General features: G+C 40.2%; 1 protein-coding gene across 2 annotated transcripts in view; it reads left to right on the top strand.

Annotated features, from left to right (window-relative positions):
* LOC143651269 (uncharacterized) overlaps window positions 1-25,482 on the top strand; it is a 216,349-nt gene that overhangs the window by 115,825 nt on the left and 75,042 nt on the right. The window contains exons 3-5 of one of the 2 annotated variants that reach the window (XR_013159944.1): window positions 14,790-14,921; window positions 16,961-17,071; window positions 17,231-17,288. Coding sequence is in view for 1 of the 2 variants with exons in the window: in XM_077122257.1 (XP_076978372.1) it covers window positions 16,961-17,071; window positions 17,194-17,288 (206 nt within the window). In the remaining variant the exon portion in view is untranslated. Of the gene's footprint in view, window positions 1-14,789; window positions 14,922-16,960; window positions 17,072-17,193; window positions 17,289-25,482 lie in introns of both variants that reach the window. The other variant, XM_077122257.1, reaches the window with a different exon arrangement.

The raw sequence follows: 25,482 nt of genomic DNA, 5'->3' as shown, positions 1-25,482 counted from the left end.
TATATATCATAAAAAGGTACTTATACTTAAAAATATTAGTTATATGACTATATCTTGCCCTAATTTTTGATACAGCAAAGTAGAGTACATAAGCTATGTCTTAGATTGGCCCATGTTTTCGTATTTTGGAAGATTTGAGATAAACATTTAAAATCCTACCTAAAGAATTTGTTAGCCCTAACTGCAAACAGTACTGGTATTTATTAATGAATCAATAGCCAGTCTTGCAATTTAATGTTCCCACACTGAGTTTTTACACTTTATACATATTTTAAATTAGGCACTTTGTTTTAGTCCAGCTGTTTAGCAATGTGATTGTCAAGTCATTTAACCTTTTGCTGTACTCATTGGTAAAATGAATACATAGATAAAATAAGTTGTTCTTAATCTTCTGGCTCTAAAGCTTTAGTGATTCTCTTAGTAAATTTACAAAATCAGCAACAACATTACTGAGCAACAAAAGAGGCTCTCTTGGGGGTGAGTAAACATTACTGTTTACTTTGAGGCTTCCATTTCTTTATTAGCAAAATTGGGATGTATCTACCTTTTTGAGTATTTTGAGGATTAATTGAGATAATACACGTTGGTATTTCTGAGGATGCTTGGCACATAGCAGATATTCAATAAAGATTTGCTTTCCATCTTGTCAGCACATAAAACCAAGTCAAGTAATTCTTCAAAAAATATCATCATCGTCATTTCAAGAAATATTGAGTGCCTCTTATGCTCGTTTTAGTTTCACTAAGACCATATTTATTCTCAATTGACTGAAATAATTCAAAGGTATACCCTCAAACTTAAAATTGATCTCTGCCTCACCTAGTAATATTGTCTCCTTCATGGAAACTCATTTTTTTAAATTAAAGAAGTTATGGATTTACAGAATAATCATGTATAAAATACAGGGTTCATATACTACCCTATTATTAACACCTTGCACAATTGATGAAAGCACATTTTAATAATTGTTCTATTAACTTTAGTCCATGGCTTAACTTAGGGTTCACTGTTTGTGTTGTGCAGTTCCATAGATTTTTTTAAAAAATTTATTCTATACCATAATCATACAACCTAGCATTCCTCTTTTAAACACATTCAAATATATAATTCAGTGTTGTTAATTACATTCACAATGTTGTGCTAACATCACCACCATTTGTCACCCAAACTTTTCTGTCTTCCCAAATAGAAACGCTGTTTATTTTAAGTCTTACCTTCTTATTTTTAAAATGTTTTCAGTCAAGAGAACAATTTTTGTCAAAATTATGTTGAATATATGCAACGCATGATTCTGTTTTTGTTTGGTAAAAACTGCTGGAATGCAATATACCAGAAACCAGATGGCTTTTAAAAAGGGGAATTTATTAGTTGCTAGTTTACAGTTCTAAGGCCGTGAAAATGTCCAAACTAAGGTAGCCAGGGAAAGATACCTTGATTCAAGAAAGGTCGATGGGTCCAGAACACCTCTGTCTGCTGGAAAGGTACATGGTTATGTCCGTTAGCTTTCTCATCTCATTTCATAAGGCTTCCCCAGGGGCGTTTTCCTTCTGCATCTCCAAAGATCTCTAGCAGTGTGGGCGCTGTCTGTTCTCTGTGCTCTGTGGGCTCTGAGTCTTTTCCAAAACAGTTCCCTCTTAAAAGTCTCCAGTAAGCAACTCCACCTTGACTGGGTTTCACATCTCCATGGAAATCACCTAATCAAAACTTATCACCCTAGCTTGATTGAACAACATAAGTACTTGGAACCTTGGGTAGGACATGAGATTTTGTTGGTTTGTCCAGGTGATGCCCTGATGAATCCCAGAGTGATTTGATTAGTGAGTGGAAAAATGTTTGCAAAGTCCCCTTTGGGGAATGGTGAGAATGGGGAGAAATTCGGCTTCCCCAAGTTGAATTCTTTTTTTTTTTTTTTTTTTTTTTTTTTAGAGAGAGGGAGGAAAGGAAGGAAAGAAAGACAGAGAAGGAAGGAAGGATGGAAGAAAGGGAAACATCTTTAAACATTTTCTTATTTTATTATATTTTGTTTGTTTGTTTGTTTTTTTACATGGGCTGGGGCCGGGAATCAAACCGGGGTCCTCCGGCATGGCAGGCAAGCACTCTTGCCCGCTGAGCCACCGCGGCCCGCCCCCAAGTTGAATTCTTGATATTCTCACAAGCAGTGTGGACAACCAAAGCTATAGGCTGAGCCCCCAGTCTTGGGGTTTGTTCATATGAAACTTAACCCCACAAAGGATAGGTCAAGCCTACTCAAAATTTAGGCCTAAGAGTCACCCCCAAGAGAGCCTCTTTTGTTGCTCAGATGTGGCCTCTCTCTCCAGCCAACATAATAAGCAAACTTACCACTCTCCCCCTGTCTATGTAGGACATGCTTCCCAGGGATGTGGACCTTCCTGGCAATGTGGGACAGAAATCCTAGAACGAGCTGAGACTCAGCATCAAGGGATTGAGAGAACCTTCTTGACCAAAAGGGGGGAAGAGTGAAATGAGACAAAGTGTCAATGGCTGAGAGATTCCAAACAGAGTCTAGAGGTTATCCTGGAGGTTTCTCATACGCATTAAGTAGATATCATCTTGTCATTCAAGATGTAATGGAGAGGCTGGAGGGAACTGCCTGAAAATGTAGAGCTGTGTTCCAGTAGCTGTGTTTCTTGATGATTATTGAATAATGATATAGCTTTCACAATGTGACTGTGTGATTGTGAAAACCTTGTGTCTGATGCTCCTTTTATCTACCTTGTCGACAGACGAGTAGAATTTAATGGATTAAAAATAAATAATGGGGGGATAAATGTTAAAATATATTTAGTTTGAAATGCTAGTGATCAATGAAAGGAAGGGGTAAGGGGTATGGTATGTATAATCTTTTTTTTTCTGTTTTCATTTTATTTCCTTTTCTGTTGTCTTTTTATTTCTTTTTCTGAATTGATGCAAATGTTCTAAGACATCTTGATGATGAATATGCAACTATGTGATGATATTGTGAATTACTGATTATATATGTAGAATGGAATGATCATATGTTAATGTTTTTGTTCGTTTGTTGTTAATTTTTTTAAATTAATAAATAAAAAAAATCCAAAAAAAAAACTTATCACCCACAGTTGTGTTGGTTACACCTCCATGGACATAATAAGAAAGATCCTACCCAGCAATATTGAATGAGGATTAAAAGACATGGCTTTTCTGGGGTACATAATAGCTTCAAACCAGTACAGCAATTTATATGACTTAAGTATGGTAGGCAGAAAAATGGCCCCCAAAGATATTCAGGTCCTAATTTCCAGAACCCATAGATATGATACCTCCTTACATGGTGGCTACTTCACATGCAGCTATTTAAATTAAATTAATTAAATGTAAATAAAATGTACTTCAAGTCCTCCATAGCTACAGGTGGCTAGTGGCTACCTTACTGGACAGCACAATTTCATCATTTCAAAAAGTTGTTTGGGATCATGCTGATTTATATAGTCACTGCCATTAGAGCTGCTGGCAGTGACCTTTTAGATAATGGGGAGCCCTAATAAAAAATACATGCTGTTGCATATGAAATTATTATCCTTAAAGTTTACTTTGTGGAGACTCCCCAGTGTTTCTCAATTAAGATTCCAGTTAAAAGCATTAAAGAGGGACAAGAGATTGAGGTGGCTCCATCTGCCTTTGACCACAGTGCTACAGAAATGTCCAGATTCCCTGGCAAATGTCCTACACATTTGTTAATTTTGATACATTCATCTCTTGCTTTTAAATCATTGCTGTCTGTTTCATAATATCATCCATCTATTTATGGTAGTCTACCTGGAGGTGGAAGTTGGAAGCTGGAGCTGAAAAGAAATGTAGGAGATAAGGGGTCTCAGGAGGCTGCCTGTAGGCCAAGGGCTATTGAAAATTGATAGCTGTAGTAAAGCCCCAATTTTATGCATTCCAAGAAAATGTCTTCCTAACAGTCTGTAGAAACGGGAATTTGGGGATTATGAGACTTTACTTGGGGATTTTAATTTTACACTATCCTGACCAGTTCATTCATAAACCTAGTGAGCGGATTCTCGCACATTAGGGTGTGAATTTTCCCCAATCATGAGTAAAAGGGATTTATATTTATGTCTCTGTGTACATGCATGAATGAGTATATGTTTTTGAGGTGTCAAGCTATATTAGATCTAAGCTATGGGTTATGCCCATGTAACATCCTGGGGCTATCAGCATTACCATTATTATGCAATATTTTGAGGCCACAGTAGACAGAATGGTAAACTCATCTGAGGTAAACCCATCAGGACCAGAGCTTAAGGAGTCTGTGTGAGCTGCAAGAAATCTTTATAACCTGGAGTGCAGACAACAGTGAGGTAGTTTGACTGAAGTATGTGGGCTTAATGGTCTCAATATTATCATCCTGAGTTATTGGCTATTCCAAGGTTGATGGTGGTACAACATCTGGTGGAAGAAGAGGAAATTGATGTTGGAAATGTGACACATTCCAGTGGTTAATCAAGGAGACAACAACAGACATGGGAGATCTGGTCTTGACTTGGGAAGGCATAGACTCCTCTGTGAACACAGAAGTCTTTTAATAAAAGATCATAAAAGCAGAAGGAAATGGCTCAAGGATCATTTAGAGGCTGGTGGATGAACAGACTGTAACTGTATATTTTTTCTGAGGTGTAAATGTAGAACAATCAAGTTGGCAGGGTTTCCAGACACCACCCAACAACAGCAGCCTCTTCCCTCCATGCTTATTTTTTAAAAACTTAATACTTCTCTTTGCCTTTTTTGGGAATACAGAAAAAGGACATGATTGTTCTTGGAGAGGTCCACTAATACATCAGGTTGAATGCTTTGAAGAATTTTTCATTTGTTTTTTTTGCTTATTTATTTTTGAAGAGAGAATATGTGTCTGAATGTGCCTGGAAGAAGCTTTGGGAATACACTTCCATCAGGTGTCTCCAGGTTCCTACTTAACTTGAGGTGGTCAGACCAGGATTGATGACTGATTCTACAGGCATCACATAAAAACTTGGAGCCAGAGTCAAAAGACCTGGCATGTTATGAAGTCCTCCTTACTTGATTGCCTAGTGCCCACATTCCTTTTTGAGGTCTTTCACCTACTCTCTTCCTATTTCCTTTGGAAAATGGAAAGATAAAGATTTCTAGTCTACATTTATATTTTTGTCATATTTTTCTTCTTACCACACTGACTTTAACCCTTGAATACTCAATGCCTGGATCTCTGAGTTTCTTATCCTCAAATGGAATCTGTACTCCACTGATGCCGATCATCTACTTCCAGAACTATCAATAAAAGGATTCTGAAAAAAAAAGTACTCTGCATTTGCTCTGGACACAAATTTAGGCTTACTCTCCTTATTCTGGTATTTTGAAAACACCAGAGGAAGAAAATGGGCTTACTCCAAGTGCTACTGTAGTTAGCAATATTTCATGAACTTTTCTGTGGGCATTAACCTATAAGGAATATGAAAATGTATCAAGCACTCTTTCCTCAAACAGCTTAAACTTTAGTTAGATATATAAAACATGAGCAAATGAAAACTGAAAAATTAAATATTACAAGTTTTAATAGCTTCAATGTATTAAATACCAACAGTGTTCCAAGTGATATATATATATTATTTTAATATTCAGAATTATCCTATGAAGTATACTTATCCACATTTAATGGATGAGAAGCCTAAGTCTTAGAGGGTAAAGAAATATCCAAAGTTCACTCAGCTAACAAGTGGTAGAGCCGGGTCCTGTCTTCAAAGTCTGAGCTCTTTCTTTTGAAATATATTACCTTATATATTTTTTTTATATAAAAGATATGTTCAAGTCCTTACACCTGGTACCTGAACAAATATATATTTGTGCATTCTATCAAGGCTAGAGATTATCACCATTTGGAATATAAGTAATGTAGGTGCCATGATGGTTAATTTCATGTGTCATTTGGCTAGTTTGTGGTGTCCAACTAATATATATGGTTGTTTTTTTAGTTCATTTTTTGTTTTTAAAGAGTCATAAGGAATTCAGAAGAGGGAAAGTGTCCTGTGGCCTGGGGTGGTTAGGGAAGACTTTTATGTAGAGGTGGACTGATTTGATCTAAGAGCCAAGGAGTGAGTAAGATTTGACTAGGAAGAGGAAAGAGGGACTAAGCTAATTGCTATTGTTGGGTACACTGGGAGCACAGCTTAGTCCCGTCCCATTTCAGAATAAGAGTCTCTACAGTGCTAGAGAAGTTCTGGGTTAGGACAGAGCTATGACTTTAAGTCTTGTGGTTGGCTTCCTTCTCAATGACAAGTTCTGCTCCTGGAAGGATCTTCCTAGTCTGTTCTTTGTGGCCATACTCCAGATGGGCACTAGGAGAGCAAATTTTCTGATGTCAAATAGTGTTACAGTGTCAGCAGCCCACTTCCTATTGGTGCAAGTTCATTGGTTCAATAGTTGCCTTAGGGATGAACAATTATTAGACATTGTAGGTTGAACTGTTTTACCTGAAAAGATAAGTTCAAGGTACTCCTGGTACCTGTGAATGTAGACCTTATTTCATAATAAGGTCTTTGCAGGTGTAATTAGTTAAAATAAGGTTGTAATAGATTAGGGTGAACCTTAATCCAGTATAATTGTTGTCCTTACAAGAGAAAGAAAATTTAGACCCAGAGACACAGACATTTAGACACAGGGAGAAGACAACCATGTGAAGACAGAGGCAGTATTGGAGTTATGCTGCTACAAGCCAAGGAGTGTTTAGGGCCACCAGAAATTGAAAGAGGCCAGAAAAGATCTTTCCCTAGAGACTTCAAAGGGAGCATGGCCCAGAACTGTGAGATATTAAATTTCTGTAGCTATAAGCCATGGTACTTTGTTAGTTTCTTTGGACTTATAGTTTCCTTAAAAATCTTTAAGCTTTTGGTCTATCCCTTTGTGTCTGAACCAGAACCAAAAAGCATATCTACCCAGAACTTTTGTGCTCTGGTGTCTTCCAGGTTGTCAGCTCAATAGTGTCTGGTAGCCCTATCCCGTAATCCAGTCTTGACTGCCTTCATCCTCATAACCACGTCAAAAAGCAGATTTTAATCAATAGATTTCACAGATGTTGAAACTGATTCTTAAAGAAGTTGAAAGGGTCTGAGGTCTTTAGGATTCTCTTTCTTCTCTAGGTCAGACCAGGACCTGGCCTGGTATGCTTTCCAGGACTCCCCATATACATTCCACACAGTTCCTGTCCCTTTTTTTTTTTCTCAGCAAATCCTTTGCCTGTGCAGCTTCTTTTACAGCATTCCTCTGCCCTTGATCTGAGAAAATATGGAAGCGAAGCCAATGGGTGTCAAACCTTCTGACTCACGGATCCTCTTCCTCTGAAGTTGCTAGTAGTGTGTGAAGCTTCACAGAGTGTACCTGGCTCCTGAGCCTGTCAGAGACACAGGGAATAAATCCCCTCTTGGCCCAGCAGTAATCAGCTCACGCCTTGAAGCATAAAATTTGATTACCCCCTTTATCTCAGCAGCATCACTTGGACTGTTATTATGGGCTGTAAAATTTACTGAGCCCTCACCCAGTCCCCCACTGTCATTGTGACCCTGGTGGAGGATTCAATGACCTCGAGAGCATAGAGCGAGCTGGCTGCCTACCAAGAGAGGAGCTTGGTTCTTTCACATTTCTATGGACTTTCATATACAGACCAAGATAATGCTGCTATGAAAGGGAGTTAACTTCTCAGGAAAACCCTACTGGCTACTGAGGGTGTTTTGTTGTTTTTTGTTTTTCCACCTTTAGTATGTGATTTAAATGGAAAAAAGAGATGGCATAGGTATATGTAATATGACATGTCTTACTGTATTCACAATATTCCAAATTATTAAAAGCGCCACATCTACACTATAGAAATGATTTCACAGTCTGTATTTGGAAATAGCATGCAGTGATTCCTAAATGGATTTCCAAATTACAATAGTCTAGAAAGCTGTTAAAGGCACATATTCCCAGGCCATTTGAATTCATATTTTTGAGAATTCAACCTAGGAATCCATACTGATCACTTTGGATCAGCGTGACGCACTGATGCCAGGGAAGGCTAACCAGATGGATCTGCCTCCATTATCAGGCTGCGGTGTGCTGGCCTAAGGACACTTTTCAAGCTACAGAGACCCACTCAAGCTTGGGTAAATTAGGCTTACTTTAAGGACTCAACAGAGCATCCAAGACTAGGAGAGAGAGTCCTGCTGGGCCACCTGGGGCCAAAGGTTAGAATTAGGAGTAGAAAGTCAAAACATAGTTTGTCCTCTTATCCCCCAAAGGCCATGGGATCTCTCCCTTCTCTACTTCTCCCTGCTGACTGATTCATATACCTCACTCTCTACCTGTGCATAACCCCAACTCTATAGGTAGGCATATACCACACTCTGGTTTCGGTGTTTTATGGTCCAAATTTTTGAGAGATGAAAGTGATTGATCACCGGCCTGCCAATGGCCTGGCTTCTCTTGTGTCCTGGGTTCTCTCTAAGTCAAATTGATTGTGTCTGAGGAAGCCATATTAGTTAGGCTTCTAGAGCTCCCCTCTCCAGGGCTCAGAATAGCATTTGAAGATATATGGGGAAGACAAGAAAGTGACAGGCAAATTGGCCAACATGTTCATTACACCACAAAAGACTGACATATGCTGTTATAATGAAAAAAAATATGGACCAGAAGCAATTCTTTCTGTAGTCAAGTTGCGTGGGAAGTCAAGACGGAATCTGTCTCCTTTGTTGAGTAGCTGCTGTTCATTCATTGATTTACTAAGCAAGTATTTATTGAGTATATTCTAAATTTCAGCTACTCTTTGAGGACCTTGTCACTATTTTACCTTGCTTTCAAAGAGTTTTCATTTTAATGGGGTGAGGTAAAGGAAAGATGGAAAATGAATGATAAACACAATAAATACATAAAATATGCAGTGTTTTAGAAAGCGATTCATTCTACAGGGGAATAAAGAGAAAATATATCAGGGTAAAGGAGCACACGAATGCAAGGAAGTAGATTGCAATTTTAAATAGGGTAATCAGTATGATCTCATTGAAAAGTTGGTATTTGAGCAAAGATTGAAGAAAGCATAGATGTATGGAAGGAGAACATTCTATGTTGAAAGAACAGTCTAAGAAAAGTCCCTAAGGAGGGAGAGTGCCAGTGTAGCTGGAATTGGTATATGAGGATAGATTGGGGTAGCAAGGACCATGGGGTAAAGGTAGAGGATATAGTACCTTGTAGTCATTGTAAAGACTTTGGGGTTTTACTTTTTTTTCAATGCGTCTCCCTACATATATGTATTTCCATATCTATAAATACACACACACACAGATATGTGATATGTACATCATAGGGAATTTTGTTTACTTTTTGGGGGTTGCATGGGTGGATGTAAGCAGAAGGATGACATGATCTGATATTTCTTATATTAATTTTTTTTGTGTTTTAAACTTTTCATTAGGGAAATTTTAAACATATAGAAGTACACAGAATAGTATTTAAAATTTTCTATATAAACCATCATTCAACCTTATAGTCATCAACTCATGGATGATAGTTTATATCTATAGCCCCACTCACTTTCCCTCCTCCCTGAATTCTATATATAATATCATTTGATCAGGAAGCATTTCAGTTACATAACATCGTTTTAATTGAAGTGTAGTTTACATGCAGTAAAGTACAGCTTTATGAGTATTTTGTTAGGTACACACATTTGCAATCACCATCCAGATCAAGACAACCCATCACCACCATCAAAGGTAGCCACTATTCTTACATCTGTTACCACAGATTAATTGCTACACAGCCTCATCAACACTTAGTATTGTCAGTTTTTAAATTTTAGCCATATTGTCCCATTTTCTTAATGAGCAACTTTCCATATGCATATTGGCCACTTGGAGTGCCATTTTAAGGTTTTCCCCATTTTTAAAATGGTTGGTTTGCCTTCTTATTGTTTTGTAGGATTTCTTTATATATTTTGAATGCAAATTCTTTATCAGATATTTGTATTGCAAATATCTCCTTCCAGTGTATAGCTTGCTTATTCACTTTCTTGATGATATTTTTTGATCAACAGAAGTTCTTAATTTTAATGAGGTTATCATTTTCCCCTTTATGTCTAATGCTTTTTGTGTCCTATTTCAGAAATCTTTACTCACCTGAAGGTCATGAAGATATTATCCTATGTGTTTTCTAAAAGCTGTGTGGTCTGGCTTTCACATTTAGATCTATGATTCACCTTGAATTACTTCATGTGTAGGATGTGAGGTAGAAGTCAGAGTTGCGGTGGCTGCTGTTGCTTCCATAAGATATCTGCTTGCTCCAGCATGACTGTTTGTAAGGACCATCCTGTCTCCACTGTAGTAGCATGTTTTGTACACAAAGTAGCCACATACGTGTGGGTCTACATCTGCATCCATACCATATTGCCTTAATTGCTGTAGTTTTATTGCAAGTCTTGGAATCTGGTAGTGAGAAGTCCTCCAGCTTTGTTCTGCTTCAACATTGTCTTGGTTAGTCTGGGTTCTTGGTATTTTCATAAACTTTAGAATCATCTTGTCTATTTCCACAAAACAATCTTGCTGAGATTTTTATTGGAAATTAATTGAAGCTATAGGTCAACCTGACAAAATGAACATCTGAACGACACTGTTTTCCAATCAATGCACATGTAGTGTTTCTCCATTTATTTAAAGTTTCTTTAATTTCTCACAGGAAAAATTTATAGATTTTAGGGTAGAAGTCTTACATATCTTTGGTTATATTTTCACTAAGGCTTAAATAATTTTTGATACTATTACATACGATTATTTTTTAAATCTGATTTTATAATTACTTGTGAGTAAATAGAAATACAACGAATTTTATATATTCACCTTGTACTCAGTGACCTCCTTGCCTAATTCACTTACTAATTGTAATAGTTTGTGAATTCTTTTGAATTTTCTGTGTGCTTTTTTATCATCTATGAATAAAAACAGTTTTCCTCATTTCTTTCAGAACTTTAAACTTTGCATTTTTTGTTGCATTGGGTAGAATCAGCAGTACAATGTTGAAAAGAAGTGGTGATAGTGGATGTCTTTATCTTGTTCCTGACTTAAGGGGAGAAAGATTTTGATATTTCACCACTGAGCATGATGTTAGCTATAGTTTTTTGTTTGTTTTTGTAGATGCGCTTTTTCATATTAAGAAAGTTGTTTTCATTGCTAGTTTGCAGGGAGATGTGTTTTGTTTTCCTTAAATCAAGAATGGATTCTGAATTTTATTAAGTGATTTTCCACATCTAATGAGATCATATGTTTTTCTTCCTTTATTCTGCTAGAACAATGGATTACATTGATGAATTTTAAAAGAGTAAACCATTTTCTCACTTTTCAAAAAGTATCACTCTAACTATTATGTTGAAAATAGATTGGAGGGGGCCATGGGTAAGAAGTAGGGAGGGGTTGTTACAATCACTCAGGAAAGAGAAGATGGGGACTCAGACCAGTGTGGTAGCAATGGCGGTGGTGAGAAGTGTCAAAGTCTCAATATATTTTGAAAGTAGAGCCAATAGGATTTCCAGACATATTATTTATGAGGGATGTGAGAAAAACATAGGAGTACATAATGAATCCAAAGTGTTTTAGCTTGGACAGCTTGGAAAATTGAGTTGTCATCCACTGATACAGGATACAGAGACAGATTGGCGGGTGCAGATCAGGAGTTCAGTGTTGGACAAGTTAGGTGAAAATGTGGAGAGGGACATATGGGTCTAGAGTTAAGAAGAAAGTTCAGGGCTGAAGAAATAAATTTGGTCATCATTGGAAATAGATGTTATTTAAAACAATAGGTCTGGATCAAATCATCAAGGGAGTAAGTAAAGATGGAGGGAAAAAAAGTTGAACATTAAGAGATTAGGGAGAGAAGGAAGAACAGAAAAGCAGGTTAAAAGGTGGAGCTACTGGGGTAGGATGAGAAACAAAAAGAGTATGTTATCCTAGCAGCCTGTGGGCAACAGTGAATTGAGGAGGATGGCACCACCTATTGTGCCAAATGCTGCTGGTAGATCAAATTAGATGAGAACTGAGAATTGATCATTGAATTTAGGAACATGTAGGTAATTGGTAATCTTAATAAGAGAAATTTCGGGGCAAGAGCCTGATAGGAGTGTAAAAGAAAGAATGGGAGGAAAGTAACTGACTAGCATATATAACACTTGTGAAGAGTTTGATAGAAAAGAGAGCAAAGAAATGAGGCCAGGGCTGAGGGGAAAATAGGGTTTAGAGAATTTGTTTGTTTTAAAGATGGGTGATATAATAGCAGGCAGTCCAATAGGAAAAGAAAACGACAATGTTGGAGAGCAGAGAGAATTGCTGGAGCAAAGTCCATGGGTAAATGGAAGGCTTGGGATCGAATGTACAGTGGACCAACTGGTTTTCTATAGGTGTGGTGGTTTGAAGCAGAATGTATCCTAGAAAAACATGCTGTTAATTCTAACCCATTCCTGTGAGTGTGAACTCATCGTAAGTAGGACCTTTTGATGAAGTTGCATTAGTTCAGAAGGTGTGGTCCACCTCAGTCAGGACGGGTCTTAGTGCTAAGACTGGAGTCCTTTATAAGTAGAGTGAAATTTAGACAGACAGAAAGCCACGGAGGGAGCAGCCAAAAGGTGGACATCAACAGGACCTGGAAGAGAAGGGAAAGGCCAGGAGACACCACCATGCGCTTTGCCATGTGACAAACCAAAGACCAAGATCACTAGCAGCAAGCCCCAGAATGCCACAGTCTGGGAAGAAAGCATAACCTTTGTGACACTTCGATTTGGATGTTCTTTTAGTCTCAAAACTATAAACTAATAAATTCCCATTGTTTAAACCAAACTAGTTCATGATATTTGCTTGAGCACCCTAGGATACTAAAACAATAGGGAAAAGGAAATCAACAAAACCACAAGAAATTGATAAAATTTGTGGCTTTGTTGATTTCTGTTCCCCTATTGTTTCAGTTTGCTAGGCTTCTGATAAATTGATTGACTTCAAAATTGACTTTAAAAATTAATTGGTTGATATTGATTTCAATCGATAAATTGATGCTTTGGAGATTGAAAATACTTGTTTGGGCAAAATTGGTAAACATGCATTGCCCAGGTCTCTCTGGCTTTGTCAGCTTGGGAATAAAGAGGTAGTCCCAATAAATCCCATCCAAATCTCGATGGCTCTGAGAATCTTAGCCTTTTCCAGGTTTATTTTTCCCCAATAGGTGTAGAAACCCAGAGGTGTTGCTTACACTCTCCCATACCTGACTCCTGTTTATTAATAGCCATCACAAGCTGAATAGCCATCAAAACCTGAAAGTTCTACAGGACACAAGACCAAAGATATTTTATCTCTGCTCTAAAGAAATATTTATTCTTAGTTATTCAAAGACCCCAGAGCAGAGCATTCATATGACTTCTTTCTCACAAGGTGCATGCATGATACCAGCAAAGCTGAATCAGGACAGATTCTAGTGTCAGCTGCTGCACATTGCCAGGAACCACTATACCCTTCCAACATCAGGCCCTAGCATTGATTGGGTCTGCCTCATTATACTTCAAGTGTTCTCCATTTATGATGTGTGTCTATCAGCATTCCCATTATTGCTTCTTTCATTTGGCATTCACTAGCCTCCCTGCTCCCTGCCGAACTGGGGCATGGCAAAGAAGGGGCGAGGGGTCAAGGAATATATCCATCCAGGCACCTACCTTTTGGGCATCAGGAACTCACCAATTGTGCTATGGTAGCAGAGTGTAGGGAGGGAAGGAACAGTGCATTATATTTTCCTGGAGCATCCTATAGTCTCTTCTTGCCACTGCCCCAAGCCCCATCATCTAAGTTCACGAACCGTGTTGTTTGCAATTGAACTCCAAGATTTGAGACTTCTCTGTCCTTGTGTAAATTAGGGGCTACAAATGGATATATTGCAGGGTTGGTGGGGGGTGCACACAACCTAATTCCTTGAGCTCCTATTTAGTCAATACATATGGGATCAGAGATAAGGAATGCTACATTAAGTGTGTAATGGTGTGAGATTAAGAGAGCCATAAGGATCTTCTGACAAGGGCAAATGGACTCCCAGATGGCTTCCTCTTTCCAGGACACTACCTTCTTGGGCACTGCCAGTGTTGCCTTTATGGCTTTTTTCCTAAGATGGAAAAGTGTTGCCTTATGGCTTTTTTCCTGGCCCATATTTGCACAGACACACTTTTCCTTTACATACATTAAATATTTGTTATGGCAAAGTTTTGCAGGCCAGACATTTAGAAAGGATTTTGCTTCAGGAGTTCCAGGACTTTTGTATTTATAAAACCCAAATAAAAGGTTTTTTTTTTTTTTTGGGTACAAATACTGTTTAGGCTTATAAAAATTCCAGTGAAGGGGACCCAGTGTTTCTCAGAACCTTTTGTACATTTTCTGGGTAATACGGTGCCATCCAATTGATTTGATCAAAATAAAGCTATCAGTCTGACTTTCTCGGGCCTCCAAGCACATTTATATACCATAACATAAATTACAGTGTTGCAAAAATAATAGCAGTGGTGTTACTTGTCAAGAAATCTATTGATCTGTCCTGTGGGCAGCTTGTCTTCTGCTCCATGGTCTCTGTGTTGGCTGTACAGGTCTATTAAGTTACTCTCCCCATGGCTGACTCCTGGTGTGCTTAGAGTATTGCTTTGTTCTCAGTGCCCTGTTGATATTTGGGGGAAGCCAGGCTCTAAGAGGCTGCAGACTGGAACCGCTGTTGTTTCTGCTTCTTTTGGTCAGGAATTACCTCTCTTTTATGCTAAGTATCCAGTTTCTGCTGGCTCTGTCTAGCTGATATCTCCTTAACAGAAGGACTGGGGAACATTGCGGTGGCCATTTACCTGGAATTTCCCAAACAAGGAATTCAGACAGGTGAGCAGAGCACTTCATATTCTCAGACTTACATATCCCTGGGATAGGTGGTCTTGATAGTACACGCAACTTTTTATTATTCATAGTATTGTTTCAAAATAGACTCCTTATTTACATGATATGGTAGGAAAAGATTTTGGATTAAAACCAATATGCATTCAAATTCCAGTTTTGCCACCTATCCTGTAACACTGGGAAAACTTCTTTATTCTTTATAAGCTTCAATATCTTCATCAGTAAAAACTGGATAATAATACCTTTCTCACAGTCCTAAATGCACTTGAGAAGAAGCTAGTATATGGTTTAGGCTCAAAAAAAGTTCACTACCTTTTCTCCAAATGATTTTAAAGATTAGCTGAGAGTCCCTATGAAACTCGGGCAACCACATAGGGCAATGTACCTAGATAAGACCTTGCAACTCAGTTTTTATCTTTCTTGGACTTGGTGAACATGACATGCTAATTTGTCCAGTCCTGGTCATGAGTGATGACAAACAGAAACACACCCAAAGGAGAGATAGACCTTGATTCACCTCGGGAGTGACAACTGGCATAGAGTAGGTGCTCAGTGCATAACTGTGGAGTGAATTAAGTGAATTAAATGAACCATCTGGGCCTGAAATCTTAAACTGACCATGTTTCAGTTCAAATGTAGCTGACAGAGGGCATAGCAGAGTGGAGCAAAAATTCTGGTGTTTAAAATACTTCTGTACATGTGAATAGTGGTCTACAGTTAAAGCAGATTCACAAAAACAGTTTGATTAATCTCACCACAACCCTGTGAGGCTGCCCATATAACCCCCATTCTACCACCAAGGAGGTGAAGAGATAGGACCAAGATCTCCTGGCCAGATGAGTGAAATGGAGCCTTATCCCCGATGTTATGGAGAAAAACTCATTGCTCTTTTATTCTTTCCTTCATATCACAGTGAGCTCCAAACATTGGGTATTGTTCCTGGAATCCTGAAGACCAGCAGTTCTCAGCAGGGGCAATTTTGCACTTCAGAGTCAATTTTCAGGGATATTTTTGGTTGTCACAACTAAGGGTGGGGTGTTTCTGGAATCTAGGCCAGGGATGCTGCTAACCATTTCATATAGCGCAGGACAACCCCCACGACAAAGAATTATCCAGCTCAAAATGTCCATTGTAACAAGATTGAGACACACTGCAATAGACTAGTAGACTGCATTGTCAAAGATGAATGCAAAACGTCCTCCAAGTTTTCTGAGGTCCCTTGAAGAGAGTTATAGTCTAAGTATAAGCTAAGCAGCTGAGATGACTGGAATACTCCTTTTGGCAGAAGTGTTGCTTGCTCCTATAGCCCTGGGAAACTTCTTGCTTTTACCTTTTTTTCTTTTTTGCTATTGCACTCATATGGGGACAGAAATTAGGATTTCAGTTCTTTTTTTAATCTTCCCACAGTACTGGATACATAGCTCTGTACTGCATGGGGATCCAGTACTTAGGGGTGTTTGAATAATCAATGATAATCATAAAGCTAAGAATTTATTGAGCACTTACTATATGCTGGACAATGTTCTAAGCATTTTATATTTATTATCTTGTTTTAATCCCTTAACTACACCCATAAGATATGTATATGACTATTCCCATTTTACAGATGTGCAAACTGAGGCGTCAGGAGGCTAAATGGCTTGCCCACAGTTAGAATTAGTAAGTGGTGGCATAGAGATTCACAGCCAAGTGGTCTAGCTCTGATGCCTGGGTGTATAATATTCTGTCGCATGACTTCACATGATTAGGCAGTCTTTAAGGCTGTGGTCAGCTTGAAAACGCTGTAGAGTGGAGAAAGAGGAAAGTCCCAGTATCCCATTTTTGGTGTGCCTTAGAGTATTTTGCAGGGCAGTAGTGAAGCAGATAAGGACAAAGGTCATACACCTCTTCTGGAAAGAATCTGAAGTGAATCTAAAGTAAAGTCACCAATGTCAATAACTTTGTTGAAAAGAAGGAACTTGGGAAATGAGATGGCAACATATAAACTATCCCCTGACTGTCCTTCTTTCTCCAACATTCACTAGGGTGGAAAAGGCAAAGAAGAAAGCAACAAGACTCCAGGCCAATGCCGGAGTCTTTCGGCTTGGTCCACTGATATCCCTGGAAGGTGCACCTGTTGGCCTGCAGCCTGCATGGTCAGTCTTTTGTATGCACTACTTGAGCTGCAGAAGCTGTAACATATCCATTAGAACTCTTTGTTTCTGATCCTCACGCAGGTAGTGCTTGATTAATGATTTTGCCTCTTGCTATTCTTTAGAGGCTGTTCACACTGAATATGCTGCCATGTTTTGCAGGATTGATTGAAGAGTATACTCAGGCTGAAGAAAGAACAGACCAACGACTTGGAAGGAGGTAATTAGAAAGGCCTATAAGAGGCATCTGTGGACACTCATTCATTTATTCATTTATAAATTCATTCACCAAACATGTATTGAGCCTTTGAGCCCTGTGTGCCTGGACCTATGAAGTACCTGAAAAGACAAAAATGAAAAAGGCATGGGTAGGAAACATGAACACGCAGAGGAACAACTGCCATACAAGAAAGTAGGTGCTGTAATGGAGGCATTAGAAAAGAGAGATTTTGAGCACAGGCTACCTGGCTTCAAACAAACCTCAGCTCTGTTATTTACTAGCTTTGTGACCTTGGGTGAGTTACTGGATCACTCTGTGCCTTGGTTTCCTCATTTATAAAATAGAAATAATAATCATACCAGTCTCATAGAGTTGTGATGATTTAATGAGGTAGTACAGCTAAAGAGCTTAAATGGTTTAATTGGTATCTGGAACATAGTAAGTACTCAATAAATTTCAGTTATAATCATTAATTGATTATTGAATGTCTATTGAATACAGGTTAGTGATTCTCCTGTAGTGAGTACAGTGGAAACACAGGCAAAGTAGAACCCAAGAATACTCAGGAGAGTCAGAGAACGTGTCAGGGAAGATAGCATGTTGGCTAATCCTTGAAGAGTGAGTAGTGGACTCTCAGGATGAATGACAGAGTCTGGGCTTTCCAGGCAGAGAAGGCAGCATATTAAGAGCAAAGAGGCCTGGGAGAGCTGGGATATTTGGAGAACTGTATGTAAATTGGATTTGCTTAGTCTACTACACAGTATAGTGGAAAAGAAGCAAGAGTGGACTCTGGGCAGGAAAGCAGTGGGGAGCATTAATGGAAGAGGGAGGAATGGAAGCAGAGACACCAGCCAGGAGGCTCCAACGACGTGATGAGTACACAGAGACACTGGCAAAGGCAAGGTGACATAAATGAGAAATTTTAGGAGGCAGAAATAATAAGTAGTGCCTGATTAGATGTGGGGACTGAGAGGAGAGGAATTGTGGATGACTCCAACAAGAAGATGGATTGGGGTGGTGCTCTCCCTTGGAGGGGGACTTGGAGGAAAAGCAGGCATGGCGGGAGGGTTGCCCTTCCTTAGAGGATGATGTTGGAGGAGGAACAGGTTGTGTGCGTGTGAAGATGAGTAACGTGGACATGAAGGTGAAGATGTCTTCATGACAGGAGGGAATTGATTCCATTGACAAAGATAAGATTGCTCAATGAGGATGCAGAGGAAGAAGTTGCAAAGACAGAGCTCCAGGGAGTCCACACATTTCATGGAAAGGCCAAGGAAGAGAAGCCTGAGGAAGAGATGGAAAAAGAAAGCCAGTAAATGAGGAAAATGAGAGGAAAGCCTAGGGACTGAACCAGATGATACATTTAAAAAGCAAGCAAGTGGTCCCCAAGGTCATTTCCACAGAGAAGTCAAGTAGTATGGGGACCTAAAGATTCTCACTAGGTTTGTAAAGAGGTGTGTTTACAACTTTGCTGAGAGGAATTTTGGTTGGGAGACCAGCGGCCATATTGCAGTGGGTGACAAAGTAAAGATAGGGCAAAGATGCTTTTTAGAAATCTGGTTGTGTAGCAAAATTACTGATTTTGAAACGTATATATATTTTAAAAATCTATTAAACAGGGAAATCTCCAGAACAGCTTTCTGTGATGGAGAACAGAATCTTAACAAGTAGGAAGCTCTTGGGTAGACAATTTCAAAAATGAACCTGTATTAACTTAAGGCAATTTTATAAGGGAAAAGAATGTGTTAGAAATTGTTTAATGTCCCATGAGTTTTAACCACTAGTGTACTCTACAACAAGACTTTTACAATTTCTGGGAACTGATTTGTGAATTGTATTTCCTCAGAATATAGTTCATGTCTTTTTGGGCAGACTTCTAATTTATGTATTTGGCAATGGGTACTGTAGTTTATGGAAGCTTGGCAGCAAAATCCCAAAATTTCAAACCAGTAACCCTGTAGAATCAGATTCCCACACATTTATGGACTCACCCTCACAACACCTTCTGCTTTGATATGCTGTTTTAAGATTCATAGATTCACATAAATTTGCTTCCCTCAGCTCATGAGAGTAAGACTCCTTAGGGTTCATATTTTACACAGCATATTCTTATAAAAATCCAAAAGGCAATAGTTTCTGTGGACCCAGGGCATATATTAATTTTCTGGCAGGAGGTAGGTGAAATCACTTTCTAAAAGTGCTGGCAGATTATCAAGGAGACAAGGAGAAAGATCTCATACTTGGAAGCTATTTAAATTAGCTTGATTCTAACATCATGATTGCAATACCAATGATGTAAATCATTCCCCACTGAGGTGGACATAGGAGTCTGCAAGAGGAAGGTTGTTTTTAGCTAAAATTTGAAGAATGACTAAAATTTTTGACGGGAAAAAGAATTACCAAAGTGAAGAACCACCAAGCAAAATTCCAGAGTCTGGGATATAAGAAACTAGTTGAGCGACAGCAAATTAGGATATAGCATGTATGAAGGAAGTATTTATGAAGAAAAGTAGTGGGAGATAAGACCAGGGAGGGGGTTAAGATCAGAGTTTTGCAAACAAGGAGTAGGGTTTTGGGAGTGTAGGGAGCCAGAATCGCGTAATTATTTTAGTGGGATGGAGGTGTGTTCTAGTTTGCTAGCTGCTGGAATGCAACACACCAGAGATGGATTGGCTTTCAATAAAAGGGGATTTATTTAGTTGACATACAGTTCTTCAGAGGAAAGGCAGCTAACTTTCAGCTGAGGTTCTTTCTTACGTTGGAAGGCACAGAGAGATCTCTGCTGGCCTTCTCTCCAAGCCCCTGGGTTTCAACAACTTATCCCGGGGTGATTCCTTTCTGCATCTCCAAAGGCCTGGGCTGAGAGCTGTGAGTGCTGAGATGAGGTATGCTGAGCTGCTTGGGCTGTGCTATGTTGAGTGCTCTCATTTCAGCACCAGCCAATTAAATCAAACATCATTCATTGCAGCAGGCACGCCTCCTAGCCGACTGCAGATATAATCAGCAATAGATGAAGTTCACGTACCATTGACTCATGTCCACAGCAATAGAACTAGGTAACTTCACCTGGCCAAGTTGACACCTGAATCTAACTACCACAAGGTGTCTTGACTTAAAATTATTTTTGCAAGATTCATCCAAATTATGACATCTAAGCTCCCTGCAGCCTGATGAAGCAGAAATGAAAAACTGAGTCCAAGACGGTAGTTAAACCCTGGTTATTATGGGGATGGGAAAGAGGTTGGGCGGGAGAGTTACAGCCTGTGATGGGGCTCAAAATGCTCACAGGAGTCTGTGTGTGTGCGTGCGCGCGCACGTGCCTAGGTAATGTAGTCATGCTAGGCTGCATGAGGCAGGTGTGCCCCTTGGGGTAGGGTGATGATGGCAGCTTTCACCTAGAACCCTGCCTGACTTGGTTATGGTTTCCTAGTACTTGGCAAAGCTCTCCTCTACTTCCCCTGAGTGTCCCTGGAGGAAATGTGCTTTCTTTCTTGGATTAATCACCTTTGACATGCATCTGGCTCCTTCTCTGTAAGCAGAAACTTCACTGTGGTAATGCTGACTGGTAAATTTTAGAGCATTCTCTGAGTCTCTCTCCTCTCTTCTGAGATAAACTCTCTTTTTCCATTTCTATGCTACTGCAAGAAACTGTTAGGAAGAGAAGATTAAGTGTACATTGAGGAAAACCAATAAAAAGGATTTAGAAGTTGGATCTATTGTTTTTGTGTGCCTAGTTACCCTTCCATAATTTTTCCAGTACCAGCATCCCCTTTCTTAAGGATGTACCCATTTTTCCATTCCATGTCGTTCTATTGGGACTGTCACAAATGGTCCTCTGCTCCTTTAACCCACAGGTGTAGACATATGACCAAAGTCTGGCCAATCATGGAGCCCCATTATTCTGGCCACAGTAATTGGACAAAGGTATGGACATGGGACCGAAGCAGGGCCAATCAGAGTCCTTCTCAGATTTTCTGGGGTCTGCTAGGATGATGTAAGCATAGAAATTTTTTCCTACCAAGACTTTCTTGTTTTCCTGATTCTTGGAAGAGATTTTTCTGCAGTCAAAGAGAATGGGGCCACTACACTGAAAGAAGAAATGTTGCGAGGGGGAGAGACCTGATAGCTTCCCTCTGAGTCCCTGGGTTTGTGTAGATTTATACCACCTTCCTCACTGTCCCCCCCCCCCCACTTTTGTTTGTTTATTTGCATTTTTGGCTTGAGTTAGAGTTGTGTTTCAGTATTTCCACTGAAAAAGGGTCTCAACTTATATAAAAATTGCTTGTTGGTCCTTTTCTTTCTTACTGGCTTCAATTTATAACTTTCTTGGTCCCAGGCAACCAGCAGAGCCTTCTGAGGGGGGAGCCCTCCACTGTGGTGATTAAGCTCAGCCGAGGAGGTAGCTCACAGAGGTGACACCCTTTCAGCATCTCCTAGCTCTTCAGGTTCAATTCCTTGGAGTTATACACCCTTAAATAAATCTTAAAATACTTGTTACCTACATAGACAAGAGATCCCTGCTCCTGGGGTTTAGTTTCCCAACAAAGAAATGGATTTTGCAGAGTATTTCTGAACAATAAATGGAAATTTTGAAAATAACATACATTAAGTACTAAAAAGAAAAGTGGTTCAGAGAAAAGGCATTATTTCTTAGAGTATCATTAAGGTGTTTCATTATATAGTGAACGAGATGCAGTTTCACACCCTGCAAACTTATGTTTAAGATACTGTGTGTGTGTGTGTGTATAACTTTGCTACAGAAAATAGGGCAATTTAAAACTATTACAAAGCCTCAAATTTTTACATTATGAAAAGATTCCATATATATACATATATATGTATGGGTGTGTGTATATATATCCTTCTTAACAACAAGTCTGTGTTCTAGTAATGCACTCCTGTGTCAGAAGCGTTGTTGCTCTTCCAATCTATACGTGCTGAGCGGTGGGTCATGTTGGGAGTGAAATGGGGACAAATGGAGGGGGAGCCAGGAAAAGTTCCTTGAAATGGATGGGCAGATGTCCAAACCACCATGTTACAAGGGGCGTGGTGATTTTGAGAACATCTAAACTAGCCTCACCATTCAAGGGGGAAGGTCCTGGGAGACAGGCACCAGGGAGGGTGCTTGCAGCTGCGCTGTGGTCGTGGGTGTTCCTCTGTTGGGAGCAGGACTCCAGCTGCCAGCTGGGAGTGCTGGAGAGCAGGAACCAGGTAAGGTTTTCTGATCCAGCTGAGGGAGCTGAGGCTTAGAGCGGGCATCTCAGTCACTATATAATTAAATACCTGGTGCTCTTTTCTATCACTTTTCTTTTGTTGTTTGTTCTTTTTCAATCATTTGTTGAATTTTTGTTTATTTGTTTTTCATTTGTTTGTTTTTGGGGGGAAGTGCATGGGCTGGGAATTGAACCTGGGTCTTCTGCATGGCAGGCGAGAATTCTACCACTGAACTTCCCTTGTACCCCCTCATCTGTTTTTTAGAAACACTCGCAAAATCCATTTTCCTTATTGTGAAACTAAACCCCAAGAACAGGTATCCCTTGTCTATGTTGGTACCAAGTATTTTAAGATTTCCTTACGGCTGCATGACTCCAAGGAATTGAACCTGCCGAGCTAGGAGATGCTGAAAGAGTGTCATTTATGCAATACACCTCCTAGGCTGAGCTTAATTAACACTGTGGAGGGCTCCCTCCTCAGAAGGCTCTGCTGGTTGCCTGGGACCAAGACAGTTTTAAAGTTGAAGCCAATAAGGAAGAAGTGAACTAACAAGCAACCTCATTGGGAGGTTGTCCTGACCTGGAGGGCTCCTCACATCCCAATACTCAGCTCTATCCCCAGGGTGGCCCTTTGGGGCCTCACAGTCCCCAGCAAAGGGGACACTATTGTTGAAATGCTGTGCGATTATGGGTGTGGAATTTGAGTGGAGAGAAGGCAGGAGTAACGGGAGATCTGAATTATAAACATGTTCTCTGGGCAATTTTCCCTCCCACCCACATAACCCACTGGCTTCTTTTTCCCATTTAAAACTAGATACTTCCACCACAACCCAGAAATCAGTTGACTGCGTAATTGGTCTGGCAGCTCCTTTTGATGAGCTGAGAATATGGAGCATCTCTCATCTTCTCTGTTTTCTGAACTTTCTCTTTTGTGAATTCTGCTGGCTCTGTTTCTCTCTGTATCTCTTTTTGTGTTTCTCCTTCTCTATCTCCTCCTCCCCCTACCTTACACGTGTGTCTTAACTTGGCCTATGCAAAAATGTAGAGCTGAGACAAGGGCTTTAATGAGGGCAGCTTATTTGGGACGTGATCCTTGGGGTCAGGATGAGGACTAGGGTGCACACAAAAGGGAAGGCAGGAGGGCCAGTAAAGGGGGTGTTCTTGAGTCAGTCAACTCCAAGGCCGCAGGTGTTAATCCTATCAGAACACGCTAAAGAGCCATATGGAACGTGCTTCAGAATTGTTTGCCTGGGCAACAGAAGAGGGAAACATTTATTAAATGGCTTTATTCCCATCCTATCAAGGATGACCCCATTAGATGTTCACTCCCTTGTAGATCTGGGTTGCACATGTGCGAGTGCTAAGCAGGTTCTCACAAGAGACCTGCTATTGTGTCCAAAAACTCTGAGGCCAAATGTAGGAGAGGCAGAGCACAACTGAGGCAAGAAGCTGTCAGTCTGCACTGGTGCAAAGCTGGTTAGTGCAGCAGTGGTAGGAGGGAATGGTGAGGCAAGGCACAAGACACGGTCCTCCCCTTGTACTGCTCTGTCTAGTAGTGTCACTATTAAGTCCAATTTGATACAAATACTTCAAGGTATTGGTTACAAAAAAGTTAGTATAGGAGGGTTAGTGAAACCTGGAAGAGTCTGATCTTGCAGCTAGTACCAAGCCATAATCAGTGTTCATCGTCTACTTCCTTCACCATCCCTTCTGTGTTCCTCTCACCTCAGCAATCACTTCAGTGGGTTCAGGTGGCTTGCCTAATGGGATAACCTTCCTCTCCAAGAGGGCTGGGTCTTTCAAGGTCCTGGTTGTAGCAATGTCCCTTTTACAGTTATTTATGGTGTCTGCATGTCCCAGGAGATGCCCCAGGGATCCCCTAGTTTCCCGACATTTCATCCTGCCCCCATCATGGAGCAGCAGCCACACACCCGTCCCAGTGTAGTGACTCCTTTCCTTCCTGCTGGCCCACTGTCATGAGAAACCTAAAATGAACAGATGAAAGTCATGGCATTTAGTGGAACTCCATCTATGTCCCAACTTGAGAATTGGTGTGTCTAATCCTGCAGAGCGTAAGGTCATGAGACTGGTAACACAAATTCTACCATGGGCCCATGAAAGCCACATTGGGGAGACCACTCCTGTTTACACCTTTGCAAAGCAGGTAAACAAGGAGGAGGTTGTGTGGAAAGCATGAAGGTAAGATGGAGCACAAAAGGTGGTCTGATATCCTGATTCTCACTCCCTCTGTGTTTCTATTTCTCTGCCTTCACTCTCTGTTTCCTCTCTGTATCTGTCTCTGTCTGTCTGCCCCCATCTTTCTCCCTGACTCTCTCCATTCCCTGACAGTCTGGTCCACCTTTTGGAGGGCAGATGCAGTGGCTGCTGAGGTCAACTCTGAACTTTCATGTCCTCTCACCTCTGCCTCATCTGAGCTGCTCCTTCCTCAGGGTAGCTTAGGGTCTCTGTAAAGTGAGGGGAAAGAAGGAAGCCTGTAGGTAGTAGCTGCTTGTGAAGGAGTGCTCAGAAGAAGGGAAAATTCTATAACAGAAGTTCCAACGAGAAACAGTGCCAAAGATTGGCATTGTTGGAAACTTGAACTTTACTGGAAGAATGTCTCATCTTAGACCTAAACATCGTCCCATCCCTTCCATCTCACCCATGGGGAAGTGACTGGGACAGATGTTGAGGGAAGGGGTGAGAAATGCTCTTCCCTCTTCTTCCAAAACTGTACTTGCTTGTACCCAGTCAAGGACCACTTCCTCCTTGCAGCAGGATCTCTGCAGATCATGTGATCATGCTTCTCTCCTAGATGTATTGGCACAGCAGAGCCTGGGAGAGGAAGCCTGAGGATGTAGCAGCTGCTTCTCTCAGCTCTTTCTGAACTCCAACCACTCACCACCCAGTAAACAAGCTGTGTGTTTTCACACTTGTGTGCCATTGTTCTTGTTGACTTCTCCTTCAGGAACGGCTTTTCCATT

The sequence above is a fragment of the Tamandua tetradactyla genome, chromosome 12 (assembly GCF_023851605.1).
Source record: "Tamandua tetradactyla isolate mTamTet1 chromosome 12, mTamTet1.pri, whole genome shotgun sequence".
Taxonomy (NCBI): domain Eukaryota; kingdom Metazoa; phylum Chordata; class Mammalia; order Pilosa; family Myrmecophagidae; genus Tamandua; species Tamandua tetradactyla.
The sequence above is the reverse complement of the archived record's forward strand: the minus strand, read 5'-3'. Positions and strand labels throughout refer to the sequence as shown.